Source organism: Narcine bancroftii, chromosome 4 (assembly GCF_036971445.1).
Source record: "Narcine bancroftii isolate sNarBan1 chromosome 4, sNarBan1.hap1, whole genome shotgun sequence".
Lineage (NCBI taxonomy): Eukaryota > Metazoa > Chordata > Chondrichthyes > Torpediniformes > Narcinidae > Narcine > Narcine bancroftii.
Genome location: NC_091472.1, coordinates 315,898,542 through 315,925,922, shown reverse-complemented (window position 1 = coordinate 315,925,922; position 27,381 = coordinate 315,898,542). Strand labels below are relative to the sequence as shown.

Genomic DNA, 27,381 nt, shown 5'->3' with positions numbered 1-27,381 from the left:
TCCTCCAGCTCCTCACCATTTGCTCTCGGTGACGCGACAACCTGTTACACTGAGAGAAAACCAAATTGTCAACAGATGTCCAGTCCTGGAACACATCCTGACGGGCCGCTCAGCCTTGCTTACATCCCACAATCCAGCCCCACACCTGGGCAGAATGGAGCTGGGTTTGTGGTTAGTGTTTCTCGCGTACGCCAGCACACAGCGAGAAGCTTTGTTTGCATGTACTCCAGGCAAGTCGAACACACAGGTATAGTAAAGTAAAACTACAGAATGGATCGTGACAGAAAATGTTTAAAATAGTGTAAGGGCAGCATCATTTTAATAAAAACTGAACAAAGAATGACCATTCAGCATAGTATGCGCCTTTCAGCTCACAATATTGATATAACATCCATTCCTGGAGACTTATCTACCCTTGGACCATATAACTTCCCATGTACCTATAACCCTGTATTGTTCTAAGAATATAGAAGATAGGAGCAGGAGTAGGTCATTCGACCCTTCGAGCCTGCTCCGCCATTCAACGAGATCATGGCTGATCTTAAAGTTCAGTACCCCGTCCCCGCCTTCTCTCCGTAACCTTTAATACCCTTATACTGAAGAAATAGATCTAATTCCCTCTTAAATATATTTCATGAACCTGCCTCTACTGCCCTCTGTGGCAATGAATTCCACAGATTCACCACCCTCTGGGTCAAGAAATTCCTCCTCATCTCGGTCCTAAATGGTTTGCCTATTATCCTCAAACCATGGCCCCGGGTTCTGGATTTTCCCACCATTGGAAACATCCCATCTGCATCCACTCTGTCCAGTCCTGCCAGAATTTTATAGGTCTCTATGAGATCCCCTCTCAATCTTCTAAACTCCAGCGAGTACAATCCCAATTTGAGCAATCTTTCCTCCTAAGTCATTCCTGCCATTTCAGGTATCAGCCTGGTGAATCGCCTCTGCACTCCCTCCATTGCAAGAACATCCTTCCTTAGATAAGGTGACCAAAACTGCACACAATACTCCAGGTGGGGAATCACCAAGACCCTGTACAGCTGCAGTAAGGTATCCTTGTTCCTATACTCAAACCCTCTTGATATGAAGGCCAACATACCATTTGCCTTTTTAACCGCCTGCTGTACCTGCATGCTTGCCTTCAGAGACTGGTGTACAAGTACACCTAGGTCTCTCTGCACTTCCCCATCTCATAATCTATTGCCATTCAAATAGTAATCTGCCCTCCGGTTTGTATTACCAAAGTGGATAACCTCACATTTCTCCACATTGTAGTGCATTTGCCATGTATCTGCCCAGTCCCTCAATTTATACAAATCACACTGGAGCTTCCTGACCCCCTCTTCCGTGCACACAATCCCTCCTAGCTTAGTGTCATCTGCAAATTTGGAGATATGACATCCAATCCCCTCATCAGATCATTAATGTAAATTGTGAACAGCTGGGGTCCCAGTATAGATCCCTGTGGTACCCCACTGGTCACCGCCTGCCACTCAGAAAACGAGCCATTTATCCCAACTCTCTGTCTTCTACCTGCCAGCCAGTTCTCAATCCACATCAATACTTTGCCCCCAATCCCATGAGCCTTGATTTTGGAAGCCAGTCGTTTATGTGGGACCTTATCGAAGGCCTTTTGGAAGTCAAGGTACACCACATCCACTGGCTCTCCCCCATTTATTTTACCTGTCACCATCTCAAAGAATTCCAATAGATTTGTCAAGCACGATTTACCTTTTGTAAATCCATGTTGACTCCGTCCGATCCCTTCTCTGCTAGTCATATGCTCCGCTATTACATCCTTAATAATGGATTCCATCATTTTGCCCATTACTGATGTAAGGCTCACCGGCCTATAATTCCCCGCTTTTTCTCTACCCCCCTTTTTAAATAGTGGGGTAACATTAGCTACCCTCCAATCCATGGGTACTGATCCTGAGTCTATCGAGTTCTGGAAAATAATTCTTAAAGCATCTGCTATCTGAATGGCCACTTCCTTAAGTACCCTAGGATGTAGATTATCAGGCCCTTGGGATTTATCTGCCTTCAATCCCATCAATTTCCCCAAGACCATGTCCTTAGAGATACTGATTTCTTTCAGTTCCTCCCTTGCATTAGTCTCTATGTTTCCCAAAATCCTTGGGAGGTTATTTGTATCCTCTCTTGTATCCATGTGCATTTCTAAGAGTATTTTAAATGTCCAATTGTAGCAACCTCTAACACCACCCCCAGGCATCCAGCCCTCTCTGTGTTATTTAAAAAAAACTTACCTCTGACATCTCCCCTAAGCTGCCACCACTGCCAAATGATCAGAAGATAACGCCGGCAAAAGCTGCCCTTTGGGGGAATCTGGTTGTCTTTGGTAAGGCCAGCACTTATTGTCCATCCCTAATTGCCCTTGAGAATGTGGGGTTGAGTTACACCCTTTTGGGGCAGTGCACCCACTGTTCGGGAGTGAGTTCCTAGACCCAGTGATGATGCAGGAACAGGCAGTGGGGAACCTGCTGCCCCTGCTAAGTGTGGTGGGTGATGGGTTGGCTTTTGGAGGTGCTGTCAGTTTTTATGGAGAGGAGGGGGAGGGTGGTCGACTCTGGATTCCTGTGGACAAGTGTGACACACTGGTGCAGTGAGAGCCTCCGTGACAGCTGGTCAGCCAGGTATTATTCAGGAAAATCCCTTTGCAAACATTCCTCGTTCATTCAACACCAAGTGATAATACTTATTAAAAATGCATCTCTGGAGCTGGGTTACGGAGCAAGGGTGATAGCTTTACATGTCTAGACAGCAGAAGCTGGAGCTCTGTGCCTTGTTGCAATAGGCCCTCTTGTTCACCCCACTCCCCGGAGTGTCTTGGGGTCTTCACCTGCTATGTCCATGCCCTGGGAAAATCTCAGTGGGAGAGTTGGGAGTAGAGCAGATAGGTCATAGTGTAACACTACGTTGTGACCTTGAGCCCTGGCTCAGATATGTTTCACTTACCTCGTCTTTCAGTGTGTTTGCTGTTGAGCCCGTCTTAACTCTACCCTTGGTAAACAATCAGCCAGGTCTCTAGGCCAGTGTGGGAGCATCCTCCGCTGCACTTCTCACATGGCCCTCGAACACCGTAGCAATTTGTGAAAGGGGGGAAAAAGCATGAGCTCACTCATCGGGAAAATGAGTAAAGTTTATGTTCATTGTGTGGAAGATTGAATTAAAAAGTAGAGAGTGGAAAAAAGGTGGAGGGACTCAGTGGACCAGGCAGCATCTGTGGAGAGCAATCATTGGTCAACGTTTCAGGTCAAGATGCTGTTTATTGTCATGTACTCCAGCCATTCTCCACCTTCCTTCAGCTATAGCCCCCCCCCCCCCCCCTATGATTCTGCTCATAGTTTATGGGCCCCCTTCCCTATGAAGCAGTCATGTTTAGTTGGTTTCTTCTGTACTTCTCATACTGAGTGTTACATCTTGTATTCGTAGGTGTGAGTTCTTAGGCAACACATGGATGAAGGAAAAGGTTCTTTACTTTAAAGTTGATATAAACAGCACATGAGGCAGGCAATGAGGCTGCAAGCCTCCATTACAGTCCCTGCTGGCAGCCAAGTATAATCAAACAGGAGCTATAATCCTTAAGGCATTGCTAGTTGCCTTGCAACCATGATCACTCTCATTACATCTCCCTTTTTTAAAACAGAAGAAGCTTGCTTTTAACTAACATGTTTTCTTTGAATAACCTTGCAATTTTAACTTTAACACCAAGAACTTACATTTTCATTATAATCAACGTTGTTAACATTTTTAAACTTGTTTTGTGTGTTCACATTTTCTTACACTAAAATTTGAAGAGTGAATAAGATAGCTCTACTTCATTGTAGAACAGGTGTCTTTACATTTGCTCAATGAGTCTCTTAGGAGGATTCACATGTCTTGACGATCTCCTGATTGATTGTCCTTGAATCTGAGTTGTTGCCTCAGATGAAGTCTTCTCAGATGTGCATTCAGGTTGTTCAATAGTATCCGTCTTTCCACCTACTGTGGCTGGTCCCATTTGAAGATCTCGACGATTTCTTCACAAACAGCACCTTCATCTGTCTGAATGGTGTACGATTTTGGCTGGGCTTCACTACAGACAGTTCCCTTCTGAGTCCATAAGTTTGTTTTGTTTTTTAAGTCTTACTTGGTCACCAGTGTAGAATTCCGGTAGGTTTTTTGTTTTCTGTCAAAGTAATACTTTTGCTTTTCTTTCTGTTGAACTTGCTCTCCCTCTTTTCTTTTTAGGAGGTTCTCCTGAATGGGTAGGTTTGATCTTAACCTATGTCCCATAAGGATTTGTGCTGGTGACATACCACGCTCGAGCGGTTTGTGTGGTATACTAGCATTCTCTGGTAGATGTCCGTTCCACTTTCTTTTACCTTGTTCATCAGTCTTTTCACTGTCTGTACCGATTTTTACACTTGACCAATGGACTGTGGAAAATGAGGTCTTGACGTGGTGTGTACAAAGTCACACTCTTTGGTAAAATCTCAGAACTTTGAGTTGAAAAACTGGGGTTCATTGTCTGTGAAGCCCTCGCTTGCCACACCATGTCTGGAGAATATGGCTTTCATACCTGTTATTACAGTGTCTGCAGTGGTGGTGTTCAGTCTACACACCTCTGGATACAGGGAGTAATAGTCTGTGACTACAAGAGAGTCCTTCCCTTGACATTTGAATAGGTCAGCGCCTACCTTTTGGTAAGGTCTGTGTGGTGCTGGGTGTGGCTTTAGTCGTTCTGCAGGATGGCTTGCTTGATATTTCCAGCATATTGTACAGGTTGACACTTCATTTGTTATATCATTGTTGATTCTTGACCAGTACATCACCTCTCGTGCTCTTTTCTTACACGTTTCAAGTCCTGCTTCATGTTGGCCCATCCATCCAAGATGTTTTTTCTCAGTGTTTCATCTTTGTTTGTCTCTGACTTTATGAGCTCCATTTTTGCATCCGATATGGGCCGTGCACTTGTGATCGTGTCCACGAGGGCATTCACGACTTCCTCCATTTTGTTGTTTGCGGGCTCTCTTGTGTCAACAGCTCGAGACAACATGTCTGTTGTGTACATTAGCTTACCTGGAGTGGTCGCCACATTCAGTATAGAGCGTTGCAGCCTAATCGTCATTCTTTGTATTCTAAGTGGACATTCAATTAATGGCTTTTGGAAAAATGCAATCGAGGGCTTATAGTCAGTCTCTACCCTGATTGCTTGTCCTGACACAAACTGAGGAAATCTTTCACAGGTGTATGTGATGTTCAGCAGCTCCTTTTCCATTTGAGCCGATCGCGTCTCCGCGTCTGTCATTGACCTTGCTGCATACGCAATGGGCTGCCAGTCATCATATTTTTGCAGAAGAACTGCACCGAGCCCACTATGTGATGTGTCTGATGATATCTTGATGGGTCTCACTGGGTCGTAAAACCTCAGAACTGGTTCCTCCGTGAGCAGTTTCTTTAGTTCGTTCCATGACTTTTCATGTTCATGATTCCCCTCCCATTCAATGTTCTTTTCTGTTCGTCTTCTCAATGGGGCCATCTTTTCTGGGAGGTTGGATATGAATTTACCCATATAGTTGACCATTCCATTAAACCTCTGTACATCCTTTTTGCATTGTGGCCTTGGCATGTTCCCAATGGTGGGCACCTTTCTGGGATCTGGTCTGATGCCCTCACTGCCAATAATATCTCCTACAAATGTTAGTTCTGTCACCCCGAGCTGGCATTTCTCTTTATTCAGCTTCAGGTTTGCTTTCCTTATTGCTTCCAGCACTTTCATCGTGCTCTGTTCTCGTGCTCTGTTCTCGTGGTTCCCCAGACTATGATGTCATCCACTGAGGTATCAACTCCGTCCAGGTGCTCATAGATCATATGGACAGTTTTGTGATACACTTCAGGAGCTGAGACTATTCTAAATGGTCACCTTAGGAATCTGGATCTGCCAAATGGACGGTTGAACGTACATAGTCTTGAACTTGCTTCATCCAATTTTAACTGCCAAAATCCTGATGATGCATCTAATGAGCATAATGGTTGATTTTGATGCACATATTACATGTTTTACCATATGCTGGACCCTTTTTTGGTCGGTGTTGTGCACCACATTGATGCCATGGCTTTCAATTGTCCCTTTCATTTTTGTTCACTGGCCATGCCTCCCTTTCCACTTTGGCACTCTTTTTGTGAAACAGTTTATGTCTGTTCTTATTGTCTGGATCCACATTGCAGCTAGTTTCACTGAACAGCTCTTTTGTTTGCAATTTTACAGTTTCTGCTGTTCTACAGAGTGCTATGACTTTTTCCAGGTCTAGATTTTGCTCTCTTTGCAGCCTTTCCCTTAGACTATTATCTAGAATACCACACACAAGTCTGTCTTTTATCAGCGAGTCAGTCAGTCCACCAAATTCACATATTTTGCTTCTGTTTCTCAATTCAGTAATATACAGATCAATAATTTCTTCCATCTTCTGTACATGTGAAAAATCTGTGTCTCTCAAATGTCACGTTATATTTAGGTATGCAGTATGCCTCAAACTGTTCCATTATTTTTTCCAGTTTCATTTTGTCTCCTTCGGCAGCAAATGTCCAGGGCTTCATCACCCACGACATGTAAGAAAACTGATGCTTTCATTTTATCACTTTTCTCATCAGCTCCGACTGCCACTAAATAGAATCCAAAATGCTGTTTAATTCTGTTCCAATTTTCAGCCACATTGCCTATCAGCTGAAGTTTCAATGGTGGATGTAATCCTTCCATTTTTCACTGTGTTAACTTCCCTTCACTGATCAGTTGCTGACTTTAGTTTTTACCTTTTAAAGTATTTCCTTCTAATTTCCTTCATCTCACTTTCTGACACCATGTTTCATCTTGTGTGAGTTCTGAGGGAACACATGGATGGAGGAAAAGGTTCTTTACTTTAAAGTTGTTGTAAACAGCACACGAGGCAGGCCATGAGGCTGCAAGCCTCCATTACAGATCTAACATGCTGTACTTGCTCGGTGTCAGCCCCCTGCTGGCAGCCAAGTGTAATCAAACAGGGAGCTATAACCCTTAGGCATTGCAACCATGATCACCATCATTACACCGACTACATAAATTTTTTAAAAAGAATGTATACATTACAGGAGGTGAAAAGAAAGCAAGGCTTTTATTTAAATGTGCCCAGCCACTGGGGGACCATAGAGTCCCTGTTGAGAATTGTTGGTGCCACCAAAAGATCACCTCTCGAAGGAAGGTGCATAAAGAGGTGATATTATTATCGTAAGTAAGACAAGTATTATTATAGTACATCTATCAAGGCAAGAAAAAGAAAACTAGAGGCCCTTCAGAGACACTGGGTCCGCAACCGAGGCCCTTCGGGAGCCCTGCTCACCCTCGACATCCTCACAGAGGAGAGCAAATCTATCTGAGGGTTAGAGAGCAGATCAATTCCAGAGGTCCGAGAAATTTGAAAGCATGGTGACAATTTTAAATTGGTTTAACTGGAAGCCCAGGGGTCAGGGGTGAACCAGATCCCATGTGAGTGAAAGCATGTGTGTCAGGAATTTGAATGTTCTCCCCACGTCTGTGTGGGTTTCCTCCGGGGGCTCCGGTTTTCTCCCACCCTCCAAAACAAACGAGAGTTGTAAGTTGATTGGGGTATTTGGGCGGCATGGGCTCGTGGGCCGGAAGGGCCCGTTACCATGCTAAATTTCAAAATTAAATTTAAATTTAAATCGTGCTGACTCTATCCCTCCCTCTCCATCTCCCTTCTCCTCCATCCTCCCCTCCATCTCTCCATCTACCCTCATTAGCCTTTGTCCACAAATATAGCAATAAATTCATATAATTAGAACTGAGCAACAATAAGAGCAAACCCCTGCGGGAAAACAGAAAGCCAGGGAGGGGAAGAGGTGGCTGGAGGTGGGATCCAGTTGGAGCTGCCACAAATCAGATACAATTTATTGTCATGGAATAAAACAGAAATGTAATATTACCTCACAATTGCCATTTGTCATTAGTGTTGCCTGCTGCCCTTTCAGTCAGGGAAAGAGAAGCAAAAGAGAGTCCCCCTGGAGTCACCGAGTGCCCGAGGATTTGCCTCCAGCGCTCCCGCCTCAGCCGCACAATACTCCAGTTCAGTTCAAGTCATGGCCAACCCAACTCCAGATCTTCCCAGAAGCCAGCGTGGTCAGGGAGGGAAGAGGTGGGTATGTGGCTGATGAGTGAGGAGTGAAAGGTAACTGTGGGTCGGCTGGAATACAGACTGAGCCAGATCAGATTTAATGAGGTAGGACTTGAGGGGCTGAGTGGCCTCCTGCTCCTGTCTTCTCTGTTCCTTTCCAGAGAACATCCTGGGATGTCTTGAGCAACATGCAGAGTGCTGGAGCAACTCAGTGGGTCAGACATCATCCGTGGGAAGCAACAGAAAGTTGGCGTTTTGGGGCTCGTGCTTCGCGGATGCCTGCCTGATATGCTGCGTCTTTCCACCACGGTCAAGTTCGTTTATCATCTAACTGTACAAACAGTCTACCACCACGAAACAGCGTTTCTCCAGACCATGGGGCGCACACATACCAACACACAGTGCACAGGAGGTTATATATATAAAATAAATACGTTGGAATAATTTACTTGATTCTTTTATGAGACCCAAGGTGACAATCCAGAAGCTATACCCCAGCCTGGCTGTCCTGATTTTGATGCTTCTGTACCTCCTTCCTGATGGTAGTGGGTCAGAGATACTGTAGGATGAATGGAAAAGGATCCTCAATAATTCTTTGAGCCCTATTTAAGCATCATTCCCAGTGAATGTCATCAATACAGGGAAGGGAGACCCCACTGATCTTCTTGGCCGTTTTGATGACCCTCTGTATTGCCTTCAAAATAGAATACTTTATCCATTTCCCCTCCATCTCCCCTCCCCATCCTCCGTATCACCATCTCCCTCTCTCCATCCCCCTCCTCTCTCACCTTCTCTCTATCCCTCCATTCTACCCCCTCCATCTCACCACCTCCCTCCCTCTATCTCCTCCTCCCTCACCTTTATCCCTCCACCTCACTTCCCTGCCATCTCCCCTCCTCCATCTCCCCCTCTCCTCTATCTCACCGCCCCACCCTCCGTCTCATCATCTCCCTTCTTCTCCCTCCCCTCCCTCCATCTTCCCTCTCCTTCCTCATCCCTCCACATCCCCTCCCCTCCCACCTCCACCTCACCTCCCCACCCTCTGTCTCACCATCTCCTCTCTCCTCAGTCCCCTCCCCTCTATCCCTCCCTCTCCATCTCCCTTCTCCTCTATCCTCCTCTCCATCTACCCTCAATTCTATCCATTTCCATCTCCTTCATTACCCTTCACTCCATTCACTTCCCTTTCCTCATCCCCTCTCTATCCACAACTCCCACTCCATTCCCTGCTCCCCATCCCCTCCCACCTTCTCCTCCTTCCTTACCCCTGCATTGCGCACACTTATTGCTGATGCTGGTCTCCAGCCAATAAACCTCTTAACTCCAATTTCATTTAGCCGGCTGGAATCTAGCCAGAATAAGTTGGCATTTTCTGTCTTACATCATTTCCTCAGATAGACGATAAATGTTTAACTAAGCTCACTAACACAGAGACTTCCATCCTTTCCTGCTTCTCTCTCCTGTTCTGAAGATGTCCCACCTCTGCTGACCTCTCACCCTCTGGAGGTTTCTATGATATTCCTGCCTTCCTAATCATCTCACCTCTAGTGATCTCACTTCCTTCATCCTCAATCTTCTATCTGTTTTTCTCCAACTTTGTGTCCATAACCTTCAATGTAGACCTCTTCCACCTCATTTGTAGCTTCTCAATCAATTGTTCCCTTCTGGAAATCTCTTTGGTTTATGTAGGAAAATCTCTTGTACCTGGCACCTACTGGGTTGGTAGATGCCGGATAAGCAAGTTTTCTAGTTGTTTGAGACCGTGTTTTGTGTGAATGGATAACTAATGGTGAGGTGTGCCAATAACCCCTCAGATCCAATTTAAATTTCCTTTCCCTCACCTTAACTCAATGCCATCTTATTCTTGATGCCCCTACCATGGAAAAAGAAGTTCTGATTATTTACCCTTTTTATGCCCCTTATAATTCCGAATTTATTGTCTTGTACAAGTCACAAAGTTCCTTGTTTTGCGGAAGCATCCAACCTTATAAAAATAAATAGAAATAGCGCATGAAAAGTCAAAGTGAGGCCGGGCCTGTGGTCCATTGATCATTCAGAAATCTGATGGCGGAGGAGAAGAAGCTGAGTGTTCATCTTCAGGCTCCTGTACCTTTTCCCTGATGGTGGCAGAGTGAAGAGGGCATGCCCTGGGTCATTGAGAATAGAGGCTACTTTCTTAAGACACCGTCTCTTGTAGATGTCTTCATGAAGTCTGGTGCCCGTGATGTCAATTCAACAACCCTCTGGAATTTTGTCCTGAGAGTGGGCACCTCCATACCAGGTAGTGATGCAACCAGCCAGAATGCTCTCCACAGTCCCCTCCCTTCTATCCCTCCCTCCCCATCTCCCTTCTCCTCCATCCTCCCCTCCATCCCTCCATCTACCCTCAGTTCTATCCATTGCCATCTCCTTCAATACCCTCCACTCCATTCACTTCCCTTTCATTTCCTCATCCCCTCTCTATCCACAACTCCCACTCCATTCCTGTAGAAGTTTTGGAGAGTCTTCGATGACATACCGAATCTCCTCAAACACCTCACAAAGTCTAGCTGTTGACGAGCCTTCTTTGTGATTGCATCAACATGGAGGCTCCAGGACAGATCCTCGGAGATGTTGACATGCAGGAATTTGAAGTTCTTGACCCCCTCCACTACTGAGCCCTCGATGAGGACTGGGCCATATTCCCCTGACTTTCTCCTGAAGTCACATTCATCTCCTTGGATTTGCTAATGTTGAGTGCAGTGTTGTGGAGTGATACCACTCAATGAGCTGATCTGTCTCTTGCCTTTATGCTTCCTCATTGCCATCTGTGATTCTGCTGACAACCCTGGTGTCAACAGCAAATTTCTACTTAGCATTGGGATTGTGTCTGGCTACTCAGTCATGGGTGTATAATGAGTAGAGCAGTGGGCTCTGCATTTTATTACATTTCTATTGTTTTCCAGAAAATATGTCATAGTCTTCATTCCATTATGGCACTACAAGGATACATACACTTTAAGAATATACGTCTGTAGCAACTTTAGAGACTTTTTCATGAGGGACTCTCTCCACTGCATGTGACATGTGCTGAAACACAAACCAAGAGCCTGTTCATAGGCAAGGCATGTCTGCCCCACCTATTGTCTCCCATAGCATCGGACTTGGGAGAGGTGTAAAGGAGAGACCGATGTGAGTGCCAGAGTTCGAAAGAGAGGGTCAAAAGGAGAGTTCAAAAAATGAGTGGGATTTGGAATGGTCCAGGAATAGAAAGATATCAATAAGGTAGAAAGAGGGCAGAGAAGATTTACTAGGATCTTGCCCAGACTTCAGGAACTGAGTTGCAGGGAAAGATTAAACAGGTTGGGACTTTATTCCCTGGAGTGTAGAAGAATGAGGGGAGATTTGATCAAGGTATTTAAAATGATGAGGGGGAAGAGACAGGGTAAATGTTAATAAGCTTTTTCCACTGAGGGTCGGTGAGATACAAACCAGAGGACATGGGTTAAGAGTGAAAGGGGAAAGGTTTAGGGGGAATTTCTTCACACAGAGAGAGGTGGGAGTGTGGAATGAGCTGCCAGCTGAAGTGGTAAATGCAGCCTCAATTTTAGCATTTAGAAAGACTGGACAGTATATGGATGGGAGAGGTATGGAGGTAAATAGACTGGGTGCAGGTCAGTAGGACTAGGTATAAAAAATGGTTGGCATAGACTAGAAGGGCCTGTTTATATCCTGTAATGTTCTATTGTTCTAAAGAAAAAGGAGAAAGAAGAAGAGATAGAAAAGTAGAAGGAGAGATAGGAGGATAGAGGGTGAGATTCTGAATGGAGTGAAAGGAGATGGAGGGGAAGATGATGATGTTTATTGTCATACACTGTGGATAATTTTCCAAGGCCATGGCCCCTTCTCACTGCTACCGTGAGGAAGGAGGTGCACAAGCCTGATGACGAGCTCCCATCGATACAAAAACATCCGCCATCAGATTGCTGAACAGACAATGAAGCACAAGCACGACCTCACTTTCTCTTTTTACACTCATTTATTAAGTGTAATTTATAGCAATTTTTGCACAGTGACGCCGTCACAAAACAACGTAATTTCATGACATGTTCACAATAATACATTCTGATTCTGAATCTGCACCAAATGTATTATTTTTGGCAGCTGAACAGGGACTTGTAAAGAAAAACTAATTGAATAAGACAATAAATACTATTGATAGATAATAAATATTCACAGTAATCCTAGCCCTTTTGATCAGTGTAACCAGGGAAGGTTCAGGAGCCTGATGGCTGTTGGATTAAAAACTGCCCTTGAAATGGTCTTCAGGCTGCTGTACCTTCTGCCCAAAGGCAGCAGTGAGAAGAGGTTGTGACCAGGGTGGGGTCCTTTATGACATTGGCTGCCTTCTGGAGGCAGTGCCTCACGTAGACGTCTGTGATGGGTGGGAGGTCTGTGATGGACCTGGTTTGTTATCTTCTGCAGCCGTCTACCTTCCTATGTTCAAATTACCAAACCAGGTTCTGATGTAACCAGTCGGTATACTTTTCACAATACTCCTGCAGACGTTTGATGGAGTATTTGACATCATGACAAATCGCCTCAGACTCCTGAGAAAGTAGGGCCATTGGAGCGCCTTCTTCACAGTTGCCTCGATGAGCTGGCCCCAGGAGAGGTCCTCTGAAATATGGACTCCCAGGACCCTCCTCACCTGCGTCCCATCAATGTGGACAGGTGCGAGGTCCCTCCGGCTCTCCTTCCTAAAGTCCTTGGTCTTGGTGACGTTGAGAGTACGATTGCTTATTCAGGCACTAGCAACTAGGTTCTCGACCAGCATCCTGTATTCTGGCCTATCATTTCCAGTTATTTGGCCAACAGTGGTGGTGTCTTCAGTGAATTTGTAGATCGAGTTGGAGTTGAATTTGGCTGAGTAGTTGTGGGCGAACAGGGAATAGAGAACTGCATACACAGCTTTGGAGGGCCCCTGTGTCAATGTTCAGTGAAAGGCCTGAATAAAAAGATGGGGGGAGGGGAGAAGGTTTTGCACTTTTACCCTCCTTCCTCCCTCTACCTCCCCCTTGCCCCCATTTTTTATTCAGGCATCTGCTTGATTTCCAACATTTCTGACAGAGTGAAACATGAAAGTCTGCAGGTGCAGACATAGAAACAACAGAAACATTAGAGCCAGTCTCGTGACATGCACGGAGGTAAAGATGCAGAACTGACGTTTCGGGCCTGAGCTGGAAGAAGTTGAAAAAGGGCTCAGGCCCGAAACGTCAGTTCTGTATCTTTACCTCCTATGGACGCTGCAACACCAGCTGAGATTCCTCCAGCATTTCTGTGAAATTCCTGACAGTCTAACACCCAAAACATCAACTGCCTTTTGAGAACATCTGAGTTTCTCTCGTACTTTTCTGCAATGAAAAACTTTTTTTTATTCTGGTGAAATATTCCTATGTACTGGGTTAACCATTAATTATATCATCGCTCGATTGCCACTTGTGTGGCCCCTCAGGGTTACTCGTCCCTCTGATGTTTGAGGGATTCCCCTCTGGTCTCAATGCCCCGGTAATGGGTGGACTAGTTGGCTGTTGTTGGCTGCACCAAACCTCAGTATGTCCCTCAGCCCGTACTCCTGCAGTCTGATTTGTGCCACTCGGCACCACTCCCTCACCAACATCTCCGTGTGCTGGAGGCTTCGGGAGACCAAAGAACGCCTTGCACTGATCTTCCAGTTGCTCTGGGTGTCTGTGCGTGCAGGGGCTTTGTATGTGGTCATTGAATTTTGTAGAATTTCCACTGTAATCCCCATTGCCACAGCATAGTCCCCTGCTGCAGCCAAGCAGCTTAACTCCGAGGCGGACGCACCAGGATTATGGCTGCTTGGATTTGTGCCAGGAGGCTGTAGACTCTCTGAAACCTGATCCTCAAGGGGCTTGATCTCCTTGGGACAGGAATGGGGTCAGGAATTGGCAGGAAGGCCATTGACCAGAAGTCAAAGGTAATTAGCCAGAGTCGCTGATGTGATCTGGATTTGGGTCGGAATTTTCCAAAGGGAGTTGGAGAAAAGAGTGGCATGGTTGGCATAGCGGTTAGTACAACACTGTTACAGAGCCAGTGATTGGGACCGGGATTCGAATCCCGCACTATCTGTAAGGAGTTTGTATGTTCTCCCCATGTCTGATTGGGTTTACTTCCACCGTTTGAAGTATACCGGGGGTGTAAATTGGGTGCCATGGACTTGTGGACCAAAATGGCCTATTACGGTGCTGGTTGTCCAAATTTATACTCTTTTTAAAAAAAAAATTAAAAGTGGAATATTAAAATCAAACAAAACTGACACACATCCAGAGAGCTGGCACAAGCTTGAAGGGCTGAATGGTCGTTTCCTGCTGCTCTGAAGGATGTGACTGTGAAAGAGACAAACAAAACACTCTGGCATGTGAGTAGAATATGCCTCATTAAATATGCACAAGGCACTTTGGTTCTCGTGAGTCAGGCCGCCACAAAACGCTGACGTGCTTGCTATAAGGTTTGGCCCTGACTTGCTCCCAAAGATTGATCGGTTCCTCCAGCAAACTCTGCACCGAATGTGGGTGTGGGCCACACACATCCAGTCGTAGTCCTGTGAAGGACAACTACCTCCGCACCTCTCTCAATGGAGCGCACGCTCCCCTGGTGAGTACTGGTCTATACCATGGCCCGCTCTGAGAGTGAGAGTGAGTGTGTGTGTGTGTGTGTGTGTGTGTGTGTGTGTGTGTGCTGGTGTTTCTCAGTCTAGTCATTGAACCAAGTTTAACATTACTGGTTGCTTGCTTGCTCTCTCTCTCTCCCTCCCTCTTCCTCTCTCTCTCTGTCCTCTCTCCCTGTTTCTCCCCATCGCACTCTCTCTCGTTCTCTCTCCCCCCCACCCTCAACCTCTCCCTCCCTCTTCCTCTCTCTCTCACTCTCTCTCTCTGTCTCTCTCACACACACAAACACTCTGCACCAGTTGTAAACAGCTCAGTGTCATGAATATTTGAAGTGGTCCCCAGGGATCCTCAACAGCTCCAGTTGAAGGAGGGGAGATGGTTGGTCATTACTGATAGTCCAGTCGATGCAAAGTGTGTCAGAGGTGAATCAGTCGCATCCTCCTGCTGAGTTACCAGGGCAGCTCCACAAGCCGCTTGCTCACAGTAACCAGCTCATCCCCAGGAATTGGGTGGGATTGATCTGTCAATTCTCCCATGGAATGTCTCTCCTCTATCCCACACTCCCACCCAATGCTTGGCACGACGGCATGCAGTATACCCACACTGCTCCCCACTGTTCCCACTGGTGCCTGTGGCATCCTCAGCTGTACACACTGTGGGTGCAGTTGTGCATCCTGTGTTTCCAGAGCAACACTGCGGGGCAGTGACACTGCCAGATGCACAGATGGCCACAGCTCCCACCAGTGGTCTGGCACCCCCTTCCCCAGGCCAGAGAGTGGGATCGACACGCAGTTCCATAGAGCCTTTCAGTGACTTTACATCGAGGGTAATGTAGCAGCCCCCTTACATTGACAAGATCCCCTCCTACAATGTCCAGGTGATCCATTTCATTGATGTTGGTTGAGAGATAAATATTAGCCTCAGTACTGCCCCTCCAATGTTGAGACCCCCCCCCCCCCCAATACTACCGCTCCCACAGTTCTGCCATAGTATGACCCCCATACTTGGGGCGTTCCTTTCACAGGTCCCGTTGATAAGTCCTTTCAACAGTTTCCCACAACAGGGTCCCTTATATTGTGTTGGCTGATGTCGTGGGAAGTGTAGATAGAGTCAATGGAGGGAGAGACTGTGTGATGGAGGGGAGGGAGTGTGTGACGGAGGGGCGGGGGAGTGTGGCGGAAGGGAAGGTGTGTGACAGGGGAGGGGGTGTTTGATGGATGGGAGCGGGGTGTGACGCAGGGGAGGAGTTGTGTTTCGGAGGGGAGGGGGTGTGATGGCAAGGGGTTGTGTGATGGAGGGGAAGGGATATGACGGGAAGGGGTTGTGTGACGGAGGGGAGGGAGTGTGTTACAGAGGGGAGGGGATGTGACAGGGGAGGAGGTGTGTGACGGGGAGGGGAGTTTGTAATGGAGGAATGAAGAGGAGGGGGTTTGTAATGAATGAGAGGGGGAGTGTGATGGAGGGGAGGAGTTCTGTAATGGAGGAATGGGAGGGTATGTGACGGAGGGGAAGGGGTATGTAATAGAGGAATGGAGGGGTGGGGGTTTGTTATGAATGAGAGGGGGGTGACGGATGAGGGGGAGTGTGACGGAGGGGAGCAGGGTGTGTGATGAAAGAGAAGGAGTGTGTTATGGAAGGGAGGGCTGTGTGACGGAGGGGAGGATGGTGTGTGACGGAGGGGATGGATGTGTATAGATGGAGTCAATGAAGTGGAGGGGGTGTGTGGGAGTCAATGGAGAGAGCGGCTGTGTGATTTAGTTGATGGACGGAGAGTCTGAAGGAGGGGTGGGAGGTGATGGAAAGGAAGGGTGTGTCTGAGCCACCTTCACCACCCTTTGCAGTTCATTGTGATCTCGGAGACGTGCAATGGTGGATCTGTAGGAGTTGTTGAGGTAACCTGTTGAAGGAAGCTGTCGAGGGAACTTGCTGATATGGGGAAAAGGCAGGTAGGTTGGGATGAGCTGATCATCCATGATCACATTGAATGGTGGAGCAGACTCGACAGGCCAGATGGCCAGCTCCTCCTTCTATTTCTTATGTTGAGAAGACCTGTTGAGGGAACTTGTTGAGGAGAATTGGCAATGGTACTTAATGAGGGGACCTGTGAACGGAACTTGTTCAAGGAACTTGTGAGGAAACTTGTTGAATGGACCTGTTGAGAGGATCTATGGAGGGGAACTTTTGCCAGTGAAGAAGCGTGTTGTAGGGACCTGTTGAAGGAACGTGTTGTAGGGACCTGTTGCGGTGACCTGTTGCAGGTGAAGGAACGTGTTGCAGGGACCTGTTGAGGGGACCTGTTGCCGGTGAAGGAAAGTGTTGCAGGGACCTGTTAAGGAGACCTGTTGCAGGTGAAGGAACGTGTTGAGGGGACCTGTTGCAGGTGAAGGAACGTTTTTTTAATTTTATTTTTCACACTGTGAACCATACTGACCAAAATACATACAAACATTTCCCTCTTGAATATACACAGTGTCATTTTCTCCCCTTTCCCCCCTCCCTTCCCTCCCTCCTTCACCCTCCCTCTCCCCACTCACTCAACGTTCAACATATATGATACAATAAACCCATTAAACAATGTCATCACACAATGAAAATAAACAAGAAATTTGTGTCATCTACTTTTACATACTGGGTCAGTTCATTTCGTCTTCTTCTCCTGTCATTTTAGGTGGTGGAGGTCCACGGTAGGCCCTCTCTGTTGTGTTCCATGTACGTTTCCCAAATTTGTTCGAATACTGTGATGTTATTTCTTAAATTATGTTATTTTTTTTCCAATGGAATAGGTCTATTCATTTCTATATACCATTGCTGTATTCTCAGGCTCTCTTCTGATTTGCAGGTTGACATAATACATTTTTTTGCTACAGCTAAGGCTATCATAATAAATCTTTTTTGTGCTCCATCCAAATCGAGGCCAAGTTCTTTACTTCTTATATTACTTAGAAGAAAGATCTCTGGATTTTTTGGTTTGTTGCTTTTTGTGATTTTATTTAATACCTGATTTAGATCTTCCCAAAACTTTTCAACTTTCTCACATGCCCAAATTGCATGTCCTGTTGTTCCCGTTTCCTTCTTACAGCGAAAACATCTGTCTGATACTGTTGGGTCCCATTTATTTAACTTTTGGGGTGTGATGTATAGCCTGTGTAACCAATTATATTGTATCATGTGTAACCTTGTGTTTATTTTATTTCTCATAGTTCTGGAGCATAGCTTTTCCCATGTTTCATTCTTTATCTTTATGTTTAGATCTTGTTCCCACTTTTGTTTGGGTTTACAGCTTGTTTCCTCGTTCTCTTTCTCTTGCAGCTTAATGTACAGGTTTGTTATAAATCTTTTAATTATTATTGTGTCTGTAATCACATATTCAAAATTGCTTCCTTCTGGTAACCTCAGCCTGCTTCCCAATTTGTCTTTCAAGTAGGTTTTCAGTTGGTGGTATGCAAACATTGTACCTTGAGTTATACCATATTTGTCCTTCATTTGTTCAAAAGATGATAATTTATTTCCCGAAAAACAATTTTCATTTCTTTTGATCCCTTTTCTCTCCCATTCTCTAAAGGAAAGGTTATCTATTGTGAAAAGGATTAGTTGATTTTGCGTCAATATTAGTTTTGGTAGTTGATCATTTGTTTTATTCTTTTCTACGTGAATCTTCCAAATGTTGAGCAGATGGTGCAGTACTGGTGAATTCCTATGTTGCACCAGCTTTTCATCCCACTTATATAGTATATGTTCAGGTACCTTCTCCCCTATTTTATCTAGCTCTAATCTGATCCAATCTGGTTTTTCCCTTTGAGGGGACCTGTTGAATGTGAAGGAACATGTTGCAGGTGAAGGAACGTGTTGCAGGGACCTGTTGGGGGGGCGACCTGTTGCCGGTGAAGGAACGTGTTGAGGGGACCTGTTGCCGCTGAAGGAATGTCTTGCAGGTGAAGGATCGTGTTGCAGGGACCTTATGAGGAGACCTGTGGCCAGTGAAGGAACGTGTTGAGGAGACCTGTTGCAGGTGAAGGAATGTGTTGAGGGGACCTGTTGAAGGTGAAGGAATGTGTTGAGGAGACCTGTTGCCGGTGAAGGAACATGTTGTGTGGACCTGTTGCAGGTGAAGGAGCGTGTTGAGGGGACCTGTTGCCGGTGAAGGAACGTGTTGAGGAGACCTGATGCTGGTGAAGGAACATGTTGTGTGGACCTGTTGCAGGTGAAGGACCGTGTTGCGGGGACCTGTTGCCAGTGAAGGACCGTGTTGAGGAGACCTGTTGAAGGTGAAGGAATGTGTTGAGGAGACCTGTTGCAGGTGAAGGAATGTGTTGAGGGGACCTGTTGAAGGTGAAGGAGTGTGTTGAGGAGACCTGTTGCAGGTGAAGGAACGTATTGCAGGGACTTGTTGAGAGGACTTGTTGCCGGTGAAGGAACATGTTGCATGGACCTGTTGAGGGGGTCTTCTCTGAGGCTCTGAGTCCAGGACCTGTCAATGCCTGTGTGGGCTGTTTGTTTCAGGTACCTGCTCGACCATTCGCAATCCCGTTCTTCGTTCCGGGAGGCCCTCCGCCTCGGAGTCTGGGTTGGTGCCAATGACGTCGTTCCGAGCCAACGTTCGTAAGTAGCTGGTGTCATCCCCTGCTGGGTACTTGGTGGGGGGGTGCGTGGGGAGGAGGTTTGACATGGGGGCTGAGGTGACGTGAGTGGGGGAAGCAGGCTGATAGCTTCAGACTAGGAAAGCAGGCCATTCAGCCCAGAGCCTTACACAGGTATAGCAGAGGCCAATCAGTTCCTCAAGCCTGTTCCAAGGAACAGCAAGAGGCCATTCATCCCAAGAGTTTTACAGAGCTATTACATTCTCTTGTGACTTCCACAGAGATAGCAGGAGGCCATTCTGTTGTGACCTCAACAGTGGGGTGTGGGGGGCTGGTGGGCCTTTGGCCTCTTGTTAATTTCACTGGAGCAGTAACAGGCTATTTATCCCACTGTGACTGTTCCACTGTGGCAGCAGGAGGCCATTCAGCCCTAAAGAGTATTACAGAGGCACGAGGCCATTCAGCCCCTTATAATGATTCCATAGGGCCAGAAGGAGGCCTTTCATTTCTTTGTGACTTCCACAGGTGGCCATTTGGCCCATTTTGACTATTCCACAGTGACAGCAGAGGCTATTCAGCCCCTCTGGCCCAGCCTATCAGGCTGATGACCAGGCTGAGCGGGTGTTGCCGACGGCCTCACTGGGGGTATGTGCGGTGGGCAGTGAAGGTGGGGCTGACCCTCTGTGTCGGCAGGGGTGACGCTGGACGAGGACCTGCGCTTGATGCTGGACGGAACGGTGATGCGGAAGGTGAAGTCCCGCAACTGGAAGCGGCTGCGCTACTTCAAGCTGCAGGAAGATGGTATGCACATCTGGTACCAGTCCAAGCGGTCAGGCAATCCCCGCAGGAGCTGTGAGTTTGGGGTTGAGGGAAAGGGGAATGGGGGTATGAGGTGGGCTGTAGAGGGAGAGAGGGGGTTGGGGGTGGAGGGAGGGGAGAGAGGTGGGGGAGGGGAGGAAGGAGGGAGTGAGAGGGAAGAGAGGACAGGATGAGGGAAGGGAATGGGAGAGGAAGAAGGAGGAACGGGGAGAGGAGGGAGATGAGATAGAGAGGGAGTGGAGAAAGGAGGGGGAGTAGAGGATGAGGAGAAGGGAAGCAAATGAGAGTAAAGGGGAGGGAGGAGAGAGGATGAGGTGAAGGGGAAGGAGGATTGAGGGAGAATGGAGGGGAGGTGAGAGGAGGGAAGTGGAGAGGTTGCAGGAAGGGGAGGGGAAAGTGTGGAGAGAGGGATGAGATGAGATAAAGGAAGTGGAAATAAGCAAATGTTCCAGTTGAAGCCACTAATGTCATGGGGGCAGGTCAGTAACATGCTGGACGTTATGGTAAAGCTGTTGAGTACAGGAGTTGGGATGTTACAGTAAAGCTGTACAAAACAGTGATGAGACCATATTTGGAGAATTGTGTGCAGTTTTGGTCACCTAACTACAGGAAAGATATCAATAAGATAGAAAGAGTGCAGAGAAGATTTACTAGGATGTTGCCCGGACATCAGGAACTCAGTTACATGGAAAGGTCATACAGATTAGGACTTTATTCCCTGGAGCATAGAAGAATGAGGGGAGATTTAATTGAGGTATTTAAAATTATGAGGGGTATAGACAGTAAATGTAGGTTGGCTTTTTCACTGAGGGGAGGTGAGATACAAACCAGAGGACATGGGTTAAGGCTGAAAGGGAAAAGTTTAGGGGAAACATGAGGGGGGATTTTTTCACACAGAGAGGGGTGGGGGTGTGGAACGAGCTGAAGTGGGGAATGAGAGCTAGATTTCAACAGTGAAGAGAAGATTGGATAGGTACATGGATGAGAGTGGTATGGAAGGAGGATCTGGATGCAGATCAATGGGCATTGATTGCATGATAATTTGTCGCTGACCAGATGGGCTGAAGGGCCTGATTCTGTGCGTGGTTCCTCTGTTTCTCTCTCACCCACCCAGTCTCCATCAGTGACATCGAGGCGGTAAGGGAAGGTCACCAGTCTGAAGTTCTGCAGAGCATTGCGGATGAGTTTGCCCCCGACCGCTGCTTTACCCTAGTCTTCCGCGGGCGGAGGGGCAATCTGGACCTGGTGGCTGAAACCCAGCAGGAGGCAGAACACTGGATTCAAGGCCTACGCAAGCTCATCGAAAGCTTCAACAACATGGACCAGAAGGAAAAACTCGACCAATATCCTTTCACACTCTCCTGTTCCGGGGGGGGTTTTGAGTAGTAATCGGGATTCTCCTCATTGTCCATTTCATCCTTGAGACAGTGCATAGGTGTCATAATACAGTGTGTAACACTGACAGTGTTGGGACGGTGTGGAGGGGGCTTCACTCTGGGCCTGACCCCGGGAGTGTGTGTTGGGACGGTGTGGAGGGGGCTTCACTCTGGGTCTGACCCCGGGAGTGTGTGTTGGGACGGTGTGGAGGGGGCTTCACTCTGGGTCTGACCCCGGGAGTGTGTGATGGGACGGTGTGGAGGGGGCTTCACTCTGGGTCTGACCCCGGGAGTGTGTGATGGGACGGTGTGGAGGGGGCTTCACTCTATGTCTGACCCCGGGAGTGTGTGTTGGGACGGTGTGGAGGGGGCTTCACTCTATGTCTGACCCCGGGAGTGTGTGATGGGATGGTGTGGAGGGGGCTTCACTCTGGGTCTGACCCCGGGAGTGTGTGACGGGACGGTGTTGAGGGGGCTTCACTCTGGGTCTGACCCCGGGAGTGTGTGTTGGGATGGTGTGGAGGGGGCTTACTCTATGTCTGACCCCGGGAGTGTGTGATTGGATGGTGTGGAGGGGGCTTCACTCTGGGTCTGACCCCGGGAGTGTGTGTTGGGACGGTGTGGAGGGGGCTTCACTCTGGGTCTGACCCCGGGAGTGTGTGTTGGGACGGTGTGGAGGGAGCTTCACTCTATGTCTGACCCCGGGAGTGTGTGATGGGACGGTGTGGAGGGGGCTTCACTCTGGGTCTGACCCCGGGAGTGTGTGATGGGACGGTGTGGAGCGGGCTTAACTCTGTGTATGACCCCGGGAGTGTGTGTTGGGACGGTGTGGAGGGGGCTTCACTCTATGTCTGACCCCGGGAGTGTGTGATGGGACGGTGTGGAGGGGGCTTCACTCTGGGTCTGACCCCGGGAGTGTGTGATGGGACGGTGTGGAGGGGGCTTCACTCTGGGTCTGAACCCGGGAGTGTGTGATGGGACGGTGTGGAGGGAGCTTCACTCTATGTCTGACCCCGGGAGTGTGTGATGGGACAGTGTGGAGGGGGCTTCACTCTATGTCTGACCCCGGGAGTGTGTGATGGGACGGTGTGGAGGGGGCTTCACTCTGGGTCTGACCCCGGGAGTGTGTGATGGGACGGTGTGGAGGGAGCTTCACTCTATGTCTGATCCCGGGAGTGTGTGTTGGGATGGTGTGGAAGAGGCTTCACTCTATGTCTGACCCTGGGAGTGTGTGATGGGACGGTGTGTAGGGAGCTTCACTCCGTGTCTGACCCTGGGAGTATGTGATGGGACGGTGTGGAAGAGGCTTCACTCTGGGTCTGACCCCGGGAGTGTGTGTTGGGACGGTGTGGAGAGGGCTTCACTCTGGGTCTGACCCCGGGAGTGTGTGTTGGGATGGTGTGGAGGGGGCTTCACTCTGGGTCTGACCCCGGGAGTGTGTGACGGGACGGTGTGGAGGGGGCTTCACTCTGGTTCTGACCCCGGGAGTGTGTGTTGGGACGGTGTGGAGGGGGCTTCACTCTATGTCTGACCCCGGGAGTGTGTGATGGGATGGTGTGGAGGGGGCTTCACTCTGGGTCTGACCCCGGGAGTGTGTGTTGGGACGGTGTGGAGGGGGCTTCACTCTGGGTCTGACCCCGGGAGTGTGTGATGGGACGGTGTGGAGGGGGCTTCACTCTGGGTCTGACCCCGGGAGTGTGTGATGGGACGGTGTGGAGGGGGCTTCACTCTATGTCTGACCCCGGGAGTGTGTGTTGGGATGGTGTGGAGGGGGCTTCACTCTATGTCTGACCCCGGGAGTGTGTGATGGGATGGTGTGGAGGGGGCTTCACTCTGGGTCTGACCCCGGGAGTGTGTGTTGGAACGGTGTGGAGGGGGCTTCACTCTGGGTCTGACCCCGGGAGTGTGTGTTGGGACGGTGTGGAGGGGGCTTCACTCTGGGTCTGACCCCGGGAGTGTGTGACGGGACGGTGTGGAGGGGGCTTCACTCTGGGTCTGACCCCGGGAGTGTGTGTTGGGACGGTGTGGAGGGGGCTTCACTCTATGTCTGACCCCAGGAGTGTGTGATGGGATGGTGTGGAGGGGGCTTCACTCTGGGTCTGACCCCGGGAGTGTGTGTTGGGACGGTGTGGAGGGGGCTTCACTCTGGGTCTGACCCCGGGAGTGTGTGTTGGGACGGTGTGGAGGGGGCTTCACTCTGGGTCTGACCTCGGGAGTGTGTGATGGGACGGTGTGGAGGGGGCTTCACTCTGGGTCTGACCCCGGGAGTGTGTGATGGGACGGAGTGGAGGGGGCTTCACTCTATGTCTGACCCCGGGAGTGTGTGTTGGGACGGTGTGGAGGGGGCTTCACTCTATGTCTGACCCCGGGAGTGTGTGATGGGATGGTGTGGAGGGGGCTTCACTCTGGGTCTGACCCCGGGAGTGTGTGTTGGGACGGTGTGGAGGGGGCTTCACTCTGGGTCTGACCCTGGGAGTGTGTGTTGGGACGGTGTGGAGGGGGCTTCACTCTGGGTCTGACCCCGGGAGTGTGTGTTGGGACGGTGTGGAGGTGGCTTCACTCTATGTCTGACCCCGGGAGTGTGTGATGGGATGGTGTGGAGGGGGCTTCACTCTGGGTCTGACCCCGGGAGTGTGTGTTGGGACGGTGTGGAGGGGGCTTCACTCTGGGTCTGACCCCGGGAGTGTGTGTTGGGACGGTGTGGAGGGGGCTTCACTCTGGGTCTGACCCTGGGAGTGTGTGATGGGACGGTGTGGAGGGGGCTTCACTCTGGGTCTGACCCCGGGAGTGTGTGATGGGACGGTGTGGAGGGGGCTTAACTCTGTGTCTGACCCCGGGAGTGTGTGTTGGGACGGTGTGGAGGGGGCTTCACTCTATGTCTGACCCCGGGAGTGTGTGATTGGACGGTGTGGAGGGGGCTTCACTCTGGGTCTGACCCCGGGAGTGTGTGATGGGACGGAGTGGATGGGGCTTCACTCTGGGTCTGACCCCGGGAGTGTGTGATGGGACGGTGTGGAGGGAGCTTCACTCTATGTCTGACCCCGGGAGTGTGTGATGGGACGGTGTGGAGGGGGCTTCACTCTATGTCTGACCCCGGGAGTGTGTGATGGGACGGTGTGGAGGGTGCTTCACTCTATGTCTGATCCCGGGAGTGTGTGTTGGGATGGTGTGGAAGAGGCTTCACTCTAAGTCTGACCCTGGGAGTGTGTGATGGGACGGTGTGGAGGGAGCTTCTCTCTGTGTCTGACCCTGGGAGTGTGTGATGGGACGGTGTGGAAGGGGCTTCACTCTATGTCTGATCCCGGGAGTGTGTGTTGGGATGGTGTGGAAGAGGCTTCACTCTATGTCTGACCCTGGGAGTGTGTGTTGGAACGGTGTGGAGGGGGCTTCACTCTATGTCTGACCCCGGGAGTGTGTGATGGGACGGTGTGGAGGGAACTTCACTCTGTGTCTGACCCCGGGAGTGTGTGATGGGACGGTGTGGAGTGTGCTTCACTCTATGTCTGATCCCGGGAGTGTGTGTTGGGATGGTGTGGAAGAGGCTTCACTCTATGTCTGACCCTGGGAGTGTGTGATGGGACAGTGTGGAGGGAGCTTCACTCTGTGTCTGACCCCCGGGACTGTGTTTTGGGATCGTGTGGAGGGAGCTTCACTCTATGTCTGACCCCGGGTGTGTGTGTTGAGATGGTGTGGAGGGATCTTCACTCTGTGTCTGACCCCGGGAGTGTGTGTTGGGATGGTATGGAGGGGGCTTCACTCTGTGTCTGACCCTGGGTGTGTCTGATGGGTCAGTGTGGAGGGAGCTTCACTCTATGTCTGACCCTGGGAGTGTGTATTGGGACGGTGTGGAGGAGGCTTCACTCTATGTCTGACCCCGGGTGGGGTGTGATGGGACGTTGTGGAGGGAAGTGCACTCTGTGTTCGAGCCGTTTTACCCTCTGGGTCACCTTCCTTCACCCCTCACGTGGATCAGTGACTGGTTCCAGAAGGCTGACAAGGATAAAGACGGGCGAATGAACTTTAAGGAAGTGCGGGATTTACTGAAGATGATGAATGTTAACATGAATGAAGACCGCTCCTTGCGGCTGTTTCAGGTGGGCCCGCCTGCTGCCTGCATTCTTTGTGGGACTGCCCGAGACTATTGGCTGGTGGGGATGGTATAAGTTTGTGACAGCTTTTACTGAAAAACGAGACCAATGACCTGGTAGCCTCCTGATTCTTCCCCATATCTTTATAAACGCTCTCTCTTCCCAGAAATGATCACAAAACAGTACTGCCCAGTGCAGGGACAAGCCCTTCGGCTGCAATATCTGTGCTGAAAACGATGTCCATGTTCATGATTTATACTCCTCCCTACCTTTCATTTATAATTCTATCTGGAAGCCTTTTAAACCTGACTCTGCCTCTAGCACTACCCCAGGCACCGACTGTGTATAAAACGTGCCCCACACATCTCCTTTAAACCCCCACCCCTCCTTAAACACACGTGCTCTGGTGTGAGACAATTTACCTCGTGGAAAAGAATCTGACTGTCTACCTCAGCCATTCTCAATGCCGGCGACAGCACATTTCAGTAAAAGCCGTGTTTTCTTTTCACCTCACATAACATAATTTTTTTAAAATGTAGTTGGTAGGAGAGAAGAACAGAAGAAGTGAAAACTTGAGTGCTTCACAGGGAAGGGAGCCCAGAAACTTTGAGCAGAGACCTTCGGGGGCCATAGCCGAATAAAGGTTGAGAATGGGTGGTCCACCATATGGATGCCCATCGTGATTTTATAAACCTCCATCAGGTCTCCCCTCAGCTTCCATCGCTCCAGAGAAAACAGCCCAACTTTAACGAGCCTCTCCCCATAACATATGCCCTCTAATCCAGAGAAAATCCTAGTAAGCCTCTCGTGTTCTATTTCCAAAGTTTCCACATCCGTCCTGTAATGGGGCAATCAAAATTGCCCACAGTGCAGCCAAACCAAAGTTTTCCATCACTGCAATGTGACTTCATTTTGTTAATACTCAATGACCCGCTGCTGAAGCCACACATACCATACGCCTTCTTTACCGTCCTCTCTGTATAACCATATAACCACTTACAGCACAGAACAGGCCAGTTCGGCCCTACTAGTCCATGCCGTAACAAATTCCCACCCTCCTAGTCCCACTGACCAGCACCCGGTCCATACCCCTCCAGTCCTCTCCTCTCCATGTAACTATCCAGTCTTTCCTTAAATGCAACCAATGGTCCCGCCTCGACCACGTCTGCCGGAAGCTCATTCCACATCCCCACCACCCTTTGCGTAAAGAAATTTCCCCTCATGTTCCCCTTATAATTTTCCCCCTTCAATCTTAAACCATGTCCTCTAGTTTGAATCTCCCCCACTCTTAATTGAAAAAGCCTATCCACATTTACTCTGTCTGTCCCTTTTAAAATCTTAAACACCTCGATCAAGTCCCCCCTCAATCTTCTACGCTCCAGAGAAAAAAGCCCTAGTCTGCACAACCTTTCCCTGTAACTCAAACCTTGAAATCCTGTCAACATTCTCATGAACCTTCTCTGCACTCTCTCTATTTTGTTTATATCTTTCCTATAATTTGGTGACCAAAACTGTACACAGTACTCCAAATTTGGTCTCACCAATGCCTTGTACAATTGGCCATTTTCACAAATCTGCAATCCTGGACCCCGAGATCCCTCAATGCTTTGAAAGTCTTGCCATTAACTATATACATTCCCTCACATTTGACCTCAAAGTGCAGCACCTCAAATTTGTCT

The 27,381-nt window shown here is 48.8% G+C and overlaps 2 protein-coding genes across 2 annotated transcripts in view; both read left to right on the top strand.

Moving 5' to 3' along the window:
• The window catches only part of cnot9 (CCR4-NOT transcription complex subunit 9), a 45,718-nt gene extending 37,103 nt beyond the window's left edge, over window positions 1-8,615 (top strand). The window contains exon 8 of the mRNA XM_069936021.1: window positions 8,333-8,615. Within this exon, the coding sequence (XP_069792122.1) occupies window positions 8,333-8,354 (22 nt within the window). The 3' untranslated portion in view covers window positions 8,355-8,615. The remainder of the gene's footprint in view (window positions 1-8,332) is intronic.
• A 10,735-nt stretch (window positions 8,616-19,350) lies between these two features.
• The window catches only part of plcd4b (phospholipase C, delta 4b), a 48,830-nt gene continuing 40,799 nt past the window's right edge, over window positions 19,351-27,381 (top strand). Inside the window, exons 1-4 of the mRNA XM_069936010.1 lie at window positions 19,351-19,441; window positions 20,113-20,271; window positions 21,353-21,581; window positions 25,579-25,708. Coding sequence (XP_069792111.1) covers window positions 19,417-19,441; window positions 20,113-20,271; window positions 21,353-21,581; window positions 25,579-25,708 — 543 coding nt within the window. The 5' untranslated portion in view covers window positions 19,351-19,416. The remainder of the gene's footprint in view (window positions 19,442-20,112; window positions 20,272-21,352; window positions 21,582-25,578; window positions 25,709-27,381) is intronic.